The following is a 12,116-nucleotide window of genomic DNA, read 5'->3' as shown; positions in this document are numbered from 1 at the left end:
TGTCCTGTATTTCAAAGTAACACAATCTTGAGCCGTCAGCCAATTGGAGTCGAGCAAAGGCGGGACTTGTCTATATGGGAAAGAGAATGGAATTACGTCATATTCTCTTATCGCAAAACCTTCCCAACGATTTAAATTGACATTATTGGTGTTAAACAATGAAAATGGCAAACTATCTAATACGTTTTAAGATAAAAGAAAATTTAAACTGTCAAAGCATCAAAAATTTGTATTATACCGGGTGAGGTGGCGGTGTTTGTGACTAGACGACAACAATCATGTTTCGAATGGCTCAGATTCTAACCTCTACACTCAATTGGGGTTTTAAAAAAATGCTTCAATAAAACCAAGCAATTTAGCAGATTCTGGACATAAATTACGAGTTTATTTGAAATCACAAGAACCATGAATAAAACAGAACATTTCGAATCTCACCACAGCAAAAGAACACTTAATAGTTTCAGTTCAATTCTTCATGTTGCAGGGGTTGCACGACTGTCGACACTAACGTGATAAAAGTCGAGTCGAAAGTCGCAGATGCCGTCAATAGGTTCTGTAAAGTATTATCATTACTTTTAAAGCCAGTAGATGAGAACACTTTATAATAATCTATTTTCACCATGTCAAGTTTCTGAAAAGAGGATCCGGCTCAGGTCAATTAGTGAGGGCATAGGTTCACAAAAAGCAATGCCTAAATCGAAATAGAAATAAAAGTGTACAGTAACTTTTGGGGCACTCTGCATAAGTGATATCAGACACAATGCACTCACTCACCTGTTGCAGTGAGCGATTCCACTTCCTCCTCAAGCCAAACACATGTGATTAGTCGACGACACGCTTGAAACGTCATTGGTGAAGTCACCTCGATTTGTCTGTGCAACCCCTGATGTATGTCAGTGCAAGTCAAAGTGTGTGTGTGTGTGTGTGTGTGTGTGTGTGTGCCACGTGTGTGCGCGCATGTTGTTCAAGTGTGTGCGGGCAGGTTCTGAGGCGGTTCGGCGGGCAAATTATTCCGCACAAGGGCATCTTCAAGGTTTTCCATGACAGCAACTTTTCCTGCTGAGACAAAAGAGACTTACTCAAAACTTTAGTGGGACATATATATATAAATAAAAATTACGAAAACTAAAAAAAACTGAAAAGCTTTTCCAAAATGTCAATAGGAATCGTAATTACTGAGGTGAAATTCTGGAGGGGGGGGAATATCTCTTTTAATATTTGTATACAGTATTGATTTTTTGTATTGCTTTCTCATTATTTTTGAGAAGAGAATTCTGAAATATTTTATTTTTATGTTATGAATGATGTATTCAGGTACCTTTTGTGGATCCTTTATTCATTTATTTAGTATAATGCCTATACTTACTTTTCGAGATATGAACCGGTGCCTCGGGATCTTTTTGCATCTACCTACGAACCAATTTTCAACTTCCGAATAAACGCACCACCATTGCATTTATCATTTATTTGCATTAAATTTATTTTAATATAATTCATATCAATGTCATGCAGTGTACTCACCTTGATCTTCATGTTGGGGAGGCTGGAACTGAAGTTCTCCCCGAGGGCTGGCCGGCGGCGGCTGTCCGTCATCCCCCGGCGGCTCCTTGTGCCTCTGCGACATCTCCAGTACGGCCTGCAACGGCCACATGCCAGTCACGCTGGTGAGGATTTAAGGGAAAGCTGGTGGACGTCGCGGAAGAGAAGGTACCTGCTGGTACTCCCTCCTCTGGGCCTCCAAGGCTTTTCCGCGCTCCTTCAGCAGCTCTTGCTCCTGCTGTAGCATGTCTGCCCTCCTCTTTAGCTCCTCCTCCTTGTCACGGAGCTCCGCCTCAAAGCGCTGCAGTTCCTCCTCGGTGTACGCCGGTTTGGCGTCCAGAGTCTAGAGATGGAAAAAGGGAGACATATTGGACAATGTACCTTTTCTCGTGCCTCGCTGCCGCATTTACCTCCCATTCTTTGGGGGAGTTGAAGTCTTTCTTCTCAGTTGACTTGAGGAACTCGGCCAGGCTGACCAGTCGGTCTTTGTTGGTGTCCACCTTGAGGGAAACACAACAGCAGAGGGATGAAAGAACGACGCGGTGGCATTTGATAGCCCGCCTACACAACGGCAGAGGAGACTCACGTTCTTCATGACGTGCTCTCTCATCCTCAGCCGCTCCTCCTCCATCTCCATCATGTCGTCCTCCTCGTTCTTGGGGTCGTACACTTTCTCCAGCTGGGAGAACCGAGTCTTATTTTATTTTAAGTAATGTATTCATTTATTCATTCATTCATGTATTTTCTCACTTAGAGTTGTACAGGTGAGAAAAGGTGGCCATAGGAAAATCTATCGAGGGTCGGCAATAGCCGGCTTTTCTGAGTTCCACGTGAAAGGCACAGGTTGTCCTACCTCTTTAGTGAAAAGCGCCTCCAACTCCTGCTCATCTAGTACGCCGTCCTCGTTTGTGTCTAACAAAGTCAAAAGCAAGAATGACGCGGTGAAGTCAGACAGAGAGACGCCCAGTTCTCACTCACCGTGCAGCTTGAAGAAGGTCTTGGGGTTGAACTCTTTTGGGTCCAGTCTGTCAGTCTCCTCCCAAACTTCCCTCAGCTGAGCTACGCTGCCCTGAGGAGGAACAGGAAGCGGAGAGATGAAGAGCTTCCCGCTTGAAAAGGCAAAAAATGAGTGAAGCCATCGCCTACGGGAGCGTTGACTTTGGGGTGCTGTCGATGTTTGTCCTTCAGCTCCTGCAAGCGCTGCTCCTCCTTCTCCCGCTTCTCCTGGTCCAGACCCTTCAGGTACTCGCGCCTCTCGTGCTCCTTCAGCATCTCGTAGCGCTTGAACTCCTCGTGCCGCTCTGCGTCGTAGTTCTCCAGGTCTTTGGTGGCCTACGACAAAAATCATGAGAACTGACTGAACACAGAATCAGAATCACCAAAAATCTGCAACAACGGCTCAACATTTACTGAAATTCACAATTTGCTGTCGGGCTCATCCACTACAGACATGGCCGTCACCACTCTCACCGTGGAGATGAGCAGCTCCAGGTCTTTGGCTTCAAAGGCATTCTGGTTGTGTGGGTCCAGATGTTCAAACTGCTTGAGCAGGGAGGTGTGGTCCATCTGCAGACCTGAAAAGCAGTAAAAGGAGTCATTCCACTTCAGTGTGTTTCACACGCCATAAAACGTATAGAAAGATAGATTGCTAAGGTATCAAATGTTCGTCTCTGTGTGCCCTGCGATTGGCTGGCAACCGGTTCAGGGTGTCCCCCGCCTACTGCCCGATGATGGCTGGGATAGGCTCCAGCACGCCTGCGACCCCCGTGGGGACAAAGCGGTTCAGAAAATGGATGGATCTTTACAGCTACCCTGACATGGTTGGACTCACTCTGCGTGTTGGTGCTGTCTAGCTTGGCCTTGAGCAGCATTCTGAGCCGCGACACCTCCTGCCGCTTCAGCTCGTCCAGACGCGTCCTGACGTTGTGGCTGACCAAGTCTAACTCTTTGCTCAAGCGGCCGTTCTTGATGTCCTCCGTATTGGCCGTTTGCAGCTTCTCCCGGAAGTGAGGATCTGTCTCCAAGACCTCGATCACTTCTCTGAGATATCGATCGTAGTACAGACCCGTGTCCTGTGATAAAAAAAAAGTGTGTCAAACAAGAGGCAAACCATAGCTATAAAAAAAAAAAAAAAAAAAAACCATACCATGCTCTCCACTTGTTCTTCATCTTTGACTTCCTGGTGGACCTCTTTGCGGTCAATTGGCACTGACCACGCAGAGACGGCAAGAAACAGCAGCGTCCAGGCACCTTCCAACTTCATCCTCCTGCTTCAATCGTGGTGAAAGATGTTCAATTAAAGCTCATTTTCAGTAGTTTTGAATGAGGAATTATGTCCAAACAGTTGAGTTGTAGTGCATAAGCGCACATTCAAATACACACGCACTCCAGTCACTCGAGGGTCCCTAAATAATCCACAGGAATTAAGCAAATGCTTGGGTGGCTGGTGATCATATTAAATGACGAACTCTACAAAAGGGCATGCATAGTATGAATGAGTCAAAACCTTTCTGCATTTCTTAAGTGTGGTAATTTACGAACGAAACACATCGCTAATATCGGATTTCACCATTGGAGTTTGGCGCAACGTCGTTTGTTTATTTTCAGAACACGTCGTGCTTACTCTCAGATAAGAACAGCGTAGAGTAGACCGAATTGTGAAGCACAAGTAGTAGTGTTTGTATGTAGTGCGCTATCTAGTTTAAAAGACAGCTAAAAGTGTGACTGTGCCGTATACAGAAGCCACTAAATAGCCAGCTAGCTGTTGTGAACAAGCGAGCAGCCATGCGAATGGCTACATACGTGTTCTACCCGCCTCTTACTTATACGTCCATATCTTATAATTGCCATCACAAAATCGTGAGCACATGAAGATTAAAAAGGTGTAGATACCTTTTTTTTTTCTCTTATCGCGGGTGCATTTATAGCTTGTCGGCCGAGCTCCAGGAACCAAAAACCAGTGTCCAGCTGGTGGCAGATGCGAAACGTCATAAACATGCGACGGAAATCGTGTGGCACATTCAATGACCCACTGAAAAAGTAGGAACTTTTACCATAGATGCTTTGGCGAACTGGGAAAGAAAATTCGGTTTTAGATTATCTGTAGAAAAGACTAAATGCCACCCGAAGCCTCCGCTCATCCAATTCTCACCTTCTCCACGTCCCGAACACCAAGTTGCGTACCATGGGCGATCGGGCCTCTTCCTCCTCTTCATCCTGATGCTGGTGCAGATCAGAGTTCATTTGTCCATCCCCAAGAAGGTTCTGCGACCCATAGCTAAGACCCTTGGAAGAGAGTAGCCTGTCATTCTCTGCAATAGAAGAGAAAGAAAGGACATCCTTACATTGAGGCGGTAACCAGAATATGAATCAAATTGAGTCTGATTTGATCTTTTGGTTTTCATAATCTTAGTATGCTGCTGGATTTTTCAAATGACCGGTCATGTGACTCGGTTAAGTGCTAAATATGCTGCATTTATCATAATGTAAAATGTGTACCTGTAAATAGTGATATAGCCAGAGTAATTTTGCTGTTTAATTGTATTTTATTACATTCACAAGTAGGACACAGATGGATTAATTACCATAAAATATAATATAAACACAATTGCAACCTTAAACCTCGACTTTTTCGACATAGTAAATCAACTGTAAATCCAAACAAGCACTTGACACCAAGAGACGAGTCTAAAAAATTTTTTTTTCAACACCTGTTCAGTGTTGTTAGTTTAATCTCCCAATGTGTGTGAGCCAACATCATTACAAATATTCAATATTGGAATAACATCACAAGTCAATAGTTTTATAAAAGCCTTCTTCGTAGAGGCTGACAAACTAGGAGCTAAGACATCCTTTTTTCTTTTTTTTTTTTAAATAAACTTCCCAGAGTTGTCAGAGCCCATGCATTATTGAATGTAAAGAATTCTTTGTACTGACCCAGTGCGCTCTTTAGTTCTAATGTGAAGGCATTTTAGCAAGTCACCCTAAAGTGCAAATGAGCGCACATAAATATAAACAACTGAGCAGTGGTGTGATTCTAAAAGAACTCAAGAGAAAGGAAAATCATTACATTCCTTTTTACCTTTCAAGTGGAGACGACATTAGCATTTCATTTAGCCCATCTCAACATTTGTTCCCTTTAAAACAGATTGTGCCCTTACATCAGATAAAATAAATGAGCAATTACCTTTTCTCAAATGCCTTTGACTTAAGATAAAATATAAACCCGGCTTATTAGGCTTTGGCAAAATATCCATTAAAATCATAATAAAAAAAATAAAACAACAAAATCACAATGCTATTTTCCTTGCAGGAAATTCCCCACCTGCATGCGGCACATTAAAAGCAAATAGTAAGAAATGCTTTATCGCTTAGAGCATTGGTGTGCAGTCCATTTTTTTTTTTTTTTTTTTACAGTTCATACATATTGATGAAAAACTGGTTGGCTACAGGGCTCGTCCCTGTGCGTGCAACCATCAAAATTTTTCAGCCGAGGGAGGAACAAGAACAAAGGGAAGAAAAGAATGGCGGGGAGTACCGTTTTGGACTGTAAATGTAGCAGAAGGAAATTCATGCATACAAATACAGTACATTATGCATACATAGATACACACGTAAGTCAGTGCCTGGTCAAACATCATTTAAGAGGCACGGCAAATCCTGTAAAATACTTCAAGTAAACGCTGATGCTGTTTTACAGTCTACCTGTGTTGACTGGCGTCACTTCAACGGAAAACAACAAACGATTCACACGGAACAAAAGCCAAAGCGGGTCGTTCGGCCTGAGTCTGCATGGAAAGTGCTACAGTAAAAACCATGATTAAAGAATGCAAAATTTAAACATGGGGGAGGGCAGAGGTCAGTTGTTCAAGGTCAGTTGGTTCTCTGCACAGGCTTCGTTTTGTCATCCTCCCCTGCTGGGACTCTGCGAAAAGGAAGGCGGGGGAGAAAAGAGGTTCAACAAATAATTGTCATCTTGAATTGAAAGCGGTCACCAACAGAGTGTCCGATATCGAGAAAAATGCTTTTTTTTTTTTTAAATACCCGATCTGCCCCTCCCCCTCCTCACCAATCACAGCAGCAGAAAAAAGAGCACGACGACCCCTCGGGACCGCGGAATTTGCCGGAGCAAGGTGTGTCAGTGCACTCAGCGATGAATGCCTGAAGATCAGTGACGTGAACCTGCTCTTGCGTTTGGGCCTGTTCGAGAACAAATCCACCAATGTCACATTCATCTTTGATTTCGAAAGCTATTGTCTTTGATTGAGCGACTGTACCATAATAGTGTCGTAAGCTCCGGTGATGAGCGCGATGAAGAGTGACAGCACCATGTAGATGAAAAGGGAGATGAAGGTGTAAAGGTAGACCTGGCTGAAAATCCACACCAGCGTGCCGGTTTGCTCCATCTCGGCGAAGGTCACAAACATGTCATCGCCGTTGATCAGAGAAAAGAGACACTCGGATACCATGGGCAGGGAGCGAAACTGAAGAAAAAGGAAGAAACACGTGCATCAGTCAAAGCAATTTCTGTAATTCGTGCAGACAATGTGAGTACAACAGGGAATGGGAAATGGAATTGGTTTTTGTGGTCATCAAACAGCTGCTTAGCTAAGTGTATCGCCAGCCCTAACTCTTAAAAAAAATAATCTGAATAAAAAAGAAGAAGTAAAAAAAAAAAAAAAAACATCAATAATAAAAATAAACCAAACCCGAGACCAACAAAACTGCATTGTTCTGTTCTAAGCTTAACACCTGCAAGCTGGCAGGTTGGTAACATGATATGCACCTTGTCCATCAATTTTCGATAACGTTGGTTTGTCCTCCTTAGACTCACGGGTAACAGGAGCCTATCCCGGAAGACTTTGAGCGAGAGGCTGTGTCAACCCTCGAAAGAATATCCCCAAGTGTGCTTTGAGCACGCTACCTTGGTATGATACGGTCCCAGGACGATCCATCCGCAGAAGCAGTATCCCAAATATATAGCAGCTGCACAGCAACAGAAGCGGATGACGTTGGGGAATGCAGCTCGGAGAGTCACGATCAAGATCTGGGTGGGAACATAATCAAGATTCACATTCCTTCGGAGGGACACGACAAAGTCCAAAATGAACTCCAAAGTCTTACGTTGTATTTTTGAAAGAAGCTGAGATAGCGAATGACTCCCACCCACACCAAAAGTGTGGACGTTCCCAGCAGGATTGCACATGAATCATATGATGACAAATTCTGCATCGAAAATAGCCGTCATTCGTTCACTTATTCATAAAAAAACGGGTCACATTCTCCATCTAGTTCTAGATTACCTTCGATTCAATTCCAATTTTGATGAAGCTGCCGACGATTGTGAACATGTCACTAACAATGAGTAGAATATACCAGCCGTTGATGAACTCCATTCTGTCTCCACAGCTCACGCCACGGCCAAGTCGGGTCTGAAAAAACTGTGCGTATTCCTAAAAAGATGCATTTTATTTCTTTTTATTGACATACAGTTTGCACAGTAGTCTCCAAAATTTGTTTGAACTTTTCAACAGTTTCAGCAAACACTACGTTTTTAATCCAAAATGCACAATACACCGTAAAAAGTTTGCAATACACCTTTCGGTCTTCATTTACGTTGACAAAGGTGTCTTGACTCTGACAATGATATGCCTCACGTGTGTCCTTGACCTGTTTGAATGTTGTAACGAGGTGTTTCAAAGGAAACCAAACACCACTGGTGTCGTTTTACACGGCCTCCCATTGTTTTGGGTATCATCAATACATGTGTTCAGTTTCGGAATATTGCAGCATTTCCTATGAACCAATAATGGTTTAATGACTTCCCTTTAAGCCTCTTCGGATAAGTAATATTGAGATTAAATCGGTTAATGCAATTAATGGAGGATAATGGCAAATGTTTCAAGTCTATGCAAGTGTGTAACAACGCCACCTATTGGCCAGCAGTAAAACAGCACTAAAAGTTAATTACTTTGCTCATAGCAAAACAAATTCTTGGTATCCATAAATTTTCAAATCTAATGTTTTTTTTCATGAAAAATTCTAAACAGCTCAAACACACACACATTACTTGCACGATCTCAATGTGTGAGGTACCGAGAGACAGTAAGATTTGTGTTTTGGTTCCTTACGTGTTGCAGAAGAACACCTCTGAGGATGGAGCGTCCACACAGCAACAGAGAAAGCAGACAAACGAGAGCAACCAACACATCAAAGAACTCTCGGGCGTAGTTCTCCGCTAACAGGTGAGGGGAGAAAGAATGGACAATTGAGGAGAATCGGCTTCTTCTGCTTGAAGTCTACTCGCAGAGTAACTCACCATGTCCAGAAACATTAGGATCCTTACATTCCTTTATGGAGGCTCGGTTCTGTAAACTGATCTTAATTTTGCCACTGTGAGCTCTGTTATCCATGAGGATCTATAGTAGCACACACAACAACCCTCAAATAATGAATACAGAAATACAAGATCTGATACCTCAAAAGTTTGAAAAGATGAAGAGCTCACCGTGATAGCAAAGGTGTAGCAGTTTGGTATTTCATTGTTTATGATGGTCTGTATGTTGATAGCCTTCAGCTGGAAGTCAACCGTGACATTGATAAGCCTGGGGATAATGTGAAAGTCAGATTACAAATAGTGGAAAACCTTTTGGGTGATAAAAATCGGATATATAAGTTTAGAATTTAACTTGTAGAAATTGAGAGTGAAGTTTCTGTAGTCACTTTTTCCAGGGGCAAAACCAAAAGCCGGCGGATCGATTCCGATGCAGTCTGAATAAAGGAAGTAGTAGTCTTAGAGGAACCAAATAATGTCACATGTGGAAATACTAAAAGCACACAGATGAATCACACGCCTCACTTTTCCACTTCCTTCAAAGCACACAATACGGCAAAAAATATTTGGAGTGCAATTCATAGGATTTGTCATGCAATCGTAAACTACTTTGTCTGCTAGTTAAGCAGAAGGAATATTAACTCCAATGTTGACTTGCAACCCAAAGTAAAAAAAAAAAAAAAAAAATGATGATGAATGCATAAATAAATAATCCTACCGGTGATAACATGAGGATCGATGTCAAAAGTGTCATTGACTGGGACGATGGCGCCCCTCCTGTAATACCTCTGGCAGAGTGAGAGTGCACTTCCATTGAAGCCGACACCTTGTACATAAGCATACTGTCCCAGTGAGATCTGAGGCAGAGCTAGATACTAGATACAAGGGAAATGCACCGTTTAGATTTCATAAAAAAGTTCTGTTCATATGAAATCCTCAAAATCACATCACTAGTCTATTGCACACTTAAGAACAATCAAAATGTTATTGTGAGATCTTCTGCAGAGCAAGATTAGGTTTTGATAGTGCTAATGTTTTGGGGCAACTTTATATGGTACCTGCACAATGGCAAAGGTGATGTGGCTGTGTAGTTCTTTCTGTGTGTGAACAGCCTGAGGAGTGTTGTCTTGGTAATTCTTCAGGAAGAGATGTTTGAATGTGGCTGTGTTTTCTTCTTTAAAGGTCACAACCATCTGGTTGCTAAGCCCAAATAGCACCAGCTGAGAGGAAGGGAGAAAAGGGAAATACTGAACAAAGGAACAAATTTAAAGTGGAAGTCAACCCGAGAGTTTACTATATATATATTGTATGTGCCCCCACTAAACGGCATTCTGACTAATATTGCTTTTGCGAAATGTAAGTTACAGAGCAAACTTGTTTTTATCCATCTCAGGTGGCGGCCATTTTGCCACTTGCTGTCGACTTAAAATGACATCACAGTCGCCAGGGGTCACAACCAATCACGGCTCAGTTTTAGAAAATCTGAAATGACCTCACAGTTTTCTAAAACTGAGCCGTGATTGGTTGTGACCCCTGGCGACTGTGATGTCATTTTCAGTCGACAGCAAGTGGCAAAATGGCCGCACTCGGATTTTGGGGGCAATTGTACAAATCAAAACAAAACAAAGTGTCAATTCTTGCTTACCTGCACTGTAACAATGATGATTTTGAGCAGCTGCAGTCCTAGCTTGAATGGTTTGCGTCCCTTGGCATGATACTTATCACAAGGGCTCATGAAGAAATATTTAAGCTTCCTCCTCAGGGCCTCTTCCTCCTCTTCATCCTGATGCTGGTGCAGATCAGAGTTCATTTGTCCATCCCCAAGAAGGTTCTGCGGCCCATAGCTAAGACCCTTGGAAGAGAGTAGCCTGTCATTCTCTGCAATAGAAGAGAAAGAAAGGACATCCTTACATTGAGGCGGTAACCAGAATATGAATCAAATTGAGTCTGATTTGATCTTTTGGTTTTCATAATCTTAGTATGCTGCTGGATTTTTCAAATGACCGGTCATGTGACTCGGTTAAGTGCTAAATACGCTGCATTTATCATAATGTAAAATGTGTACTTCAGCTCAATAAAGGTTGAGAAACACATTGGCGTGGTGACATCATCAGTTCGAAAGGGACTTTTAAAACTTCAGATAATGTTATCGGATGAAATCAATTCCATTTTGCTTCGGCTCTCGTCCCGGAGGACCACATTAGCTCAGTCAGAGGCAAGCACAAGTGCACAGCTGAGACCATTGAATTCTTGTTTTGTTTTTTTTAAAGTGCAATCTATGAATTGACAGCAAAAAAAATGCTTCATTCACATTGTACTGATGTCATTTATTTGACCCTCACATGCTATATGATACAGTATATAATGAGCCACGTTACAGTTAAGAGATAACATTTGAAAATCAATGTACTGGATCCAGTGGCAGTATTATGCTGTGGTTATGACTCATTAGTTTGGCCGGTCATGTCAGTCACGCCTTTGGAAAGTTCGTTTTGTTTCTGTCAATATTCTGGTTTGTTCTTGCTTCCCAGGTTGTTTCTGTATATGCTAATAGAAGAAAAAAAACAATAGTTTTTTTTATTGTTAGATGCCAGTCATTGTTTTCACACCTGATAATCAAATAATGTAGATTTCTGTCGAATTCTTTCATACTCGCAATAGATTGGACTTGAATAAATGCAAGAGAAACAGTTCGATTTGTATAGCATCACATAATAGCGAAAGAATTGCAACAAACAAAAAAACTGAAACGAATGAATTCACCTGTGCAAATCATGAACTTTCTAATAAATAACGACAAACATGTTGTCAATTATTATTTCAGAAAGCACAGCTATCTCGAATTGAATACAAGCAGAAGAGGTTGTTATTATCAACAAACCTGTGGAAAGCTCCTGAGTGCACCTCGGTGATGCCATGATGATGTTCGGGTCGGGCCGTCCGTCACACGGGAGACAAAGAACTCGATATTACCTCAAAAACTTTGCCAGGACGGTGATCATTTTCATAATTTCTATTTTTCGGTTCACATTGATACATAATGAATCCATCGCATCGCGGTGTACAGACAAGAGGCAGAGGTGAAAACATAACAGCTTCCTGGATGACACGTGACTTTGTCATGTGACATGACGTCATGTAAACGTTGACTCATTACATCCACCATACGACAATTGCACATGGTGTTAAAATAAATCAACACATGATAATTTGTCTAAAATTATACTCGGTCATTATACTCGTC

At 42.2% G+C, this 12,116-nt stretch overlaps 2 protein-coding genes across 4 annotated transcripts; both read right to left on the bottom strand.

Annotated features, from left to right (window-relative positions):
* Positions 1–343: 343 nt before the first annotated feature.
* Positions 344–4,579, bottom strand: nucb1 (nucleobindin 1). 3 transcript variants are annotated; one of them, XM_085932971.1, is made up of 12 exons: positions 4,436–4,563; positions 3,686–3,812; positions 3,371–3,611; positions 3,010–3,113; positions 2,686–2,871; positions 2,518–2,608; positions 2,393–2,451; positions 2,126–2,218; positions 1,950–2,039; positions 1,712–1,882; positions 1,522–1,636; positions 344–1,056 (listed from the first exon to the last, which is right to left on the bottom strand). In XM_085932971.1, exons 1-12 carry the CDS (start codon positions 4,534–4,536, stop codon positions 965–967), a joined length of 1,470 nt encoding a protein of 489 aa, XP_085789097.1. In that variant the 5' UTR covers positions 4,537–4,563; the 3' UTR covers positions 344–964. The 3 variants fall into 3 exon arrangements, with proteins under 3 accessions (XP_085789097.1, XP_085789098.1, XP_085789099.1); XM_085932972.1 differs by having other exon boundaries at positions 345–1,059; positions 3,686–3,809; positions 4,432–4,579; XM_085932973.1 differs by having other exon boundaries at positions 345–1,059; positions 4,434–4,563.
* A 2,024-nt stretch (positions 4,580–6,603) lies between these two features.
* Positions 6,604–12,104, bottom strand: LOC147043993 (mucolipin-1-like). Its single transcript, XM_085932970.1, has 13 exons — positions 11,754–12,104; positions 10,518–10,750; positions 9,931–10,092; positions 9,591–9,747; positions 9,228–9,309; positions 9,047–9,143; positions 8,858–8,957; positions 8,670–8,776; positions 7,842–7,991; positions 7,663–7,764; positions 7,463–7,585; positions 6,816–7,022; positions 6,604–6,738 (listed from the first exon to the last, which is right to left on the bottom strand). Exons 1-13 carry the CDS (start codon positions 11,788–11,790, stop codon positions 6,604–6,606), a joined length of 1,692 nt encoding a protein of 563 aa, XP_085789096.1. The 5' UTR covers positions 11,791–12,104.
* Positions 12,105–12,116: the final 12 nt, after the last annotated feature.

Source organism: Syngnathus leptorhynchus, chromosome 16 (genome assembly GCF_054491065.1).
Source record: "Syngnathus leptorhynchus isolate UIUO chromosome 16, UIUO_Slep, whole genome shotgun sequence".
Taxonomy (NCBI): domain Eukaryota; kingdom Metazoa; phylum Chordata; class Actinopteri; order Syngnathiformes; family Syngnathidae; genus Syngnathus; species Syngnathus leptorhynchus.
Note: the sequence above shows the minus strand (reverse complement) of the source record. Positions and strands in the feature narration are given on the sequence as shown.

Coding starts and splice junctions, on each gene's coding strand:
- LOC147043993 (XM_085932970.1), bottom strand. CDS start 11,790: ATGGCATCACCGAGGTGCACTCAGGAGCTTTCCACAG. Junction 7,992..8,669: donor GAGGTGTTCTTCTGCAACAC/GTAAGGAACCAA, acceptor GCATCTTTTTAG/GAATACGCACAGTTTTTTCA. Junction 7,586..7,662: donor GCTTCTTTCAAAAATACAAC/GTAAGACTTTGG, acceptor GTTCCCACCCAG/ATCTTGATCGTGACTCTCCG.
- nucb1 (XM_085932971.1), bottom strand. CDS start 4,536: ATGTTTATGACGTTTCGCATCTGCCACCAGCTGGACACTGGTTTTTGG. Junction 3,813..4,435: donor CCCGCGATAAGAGAAAAAAA/AAAGGTATCTAC, acceptor TCACCACGATTG/AAGCAGGAGGATGAAGTTGG. Junction 2,609..2,685: donor ACCCCAAAGTCAACGCTCCC/GTAGGCGATGGC, acceptor GTTCCTCCTCAG/GGCAGCGTAGCTCAGCTGAG.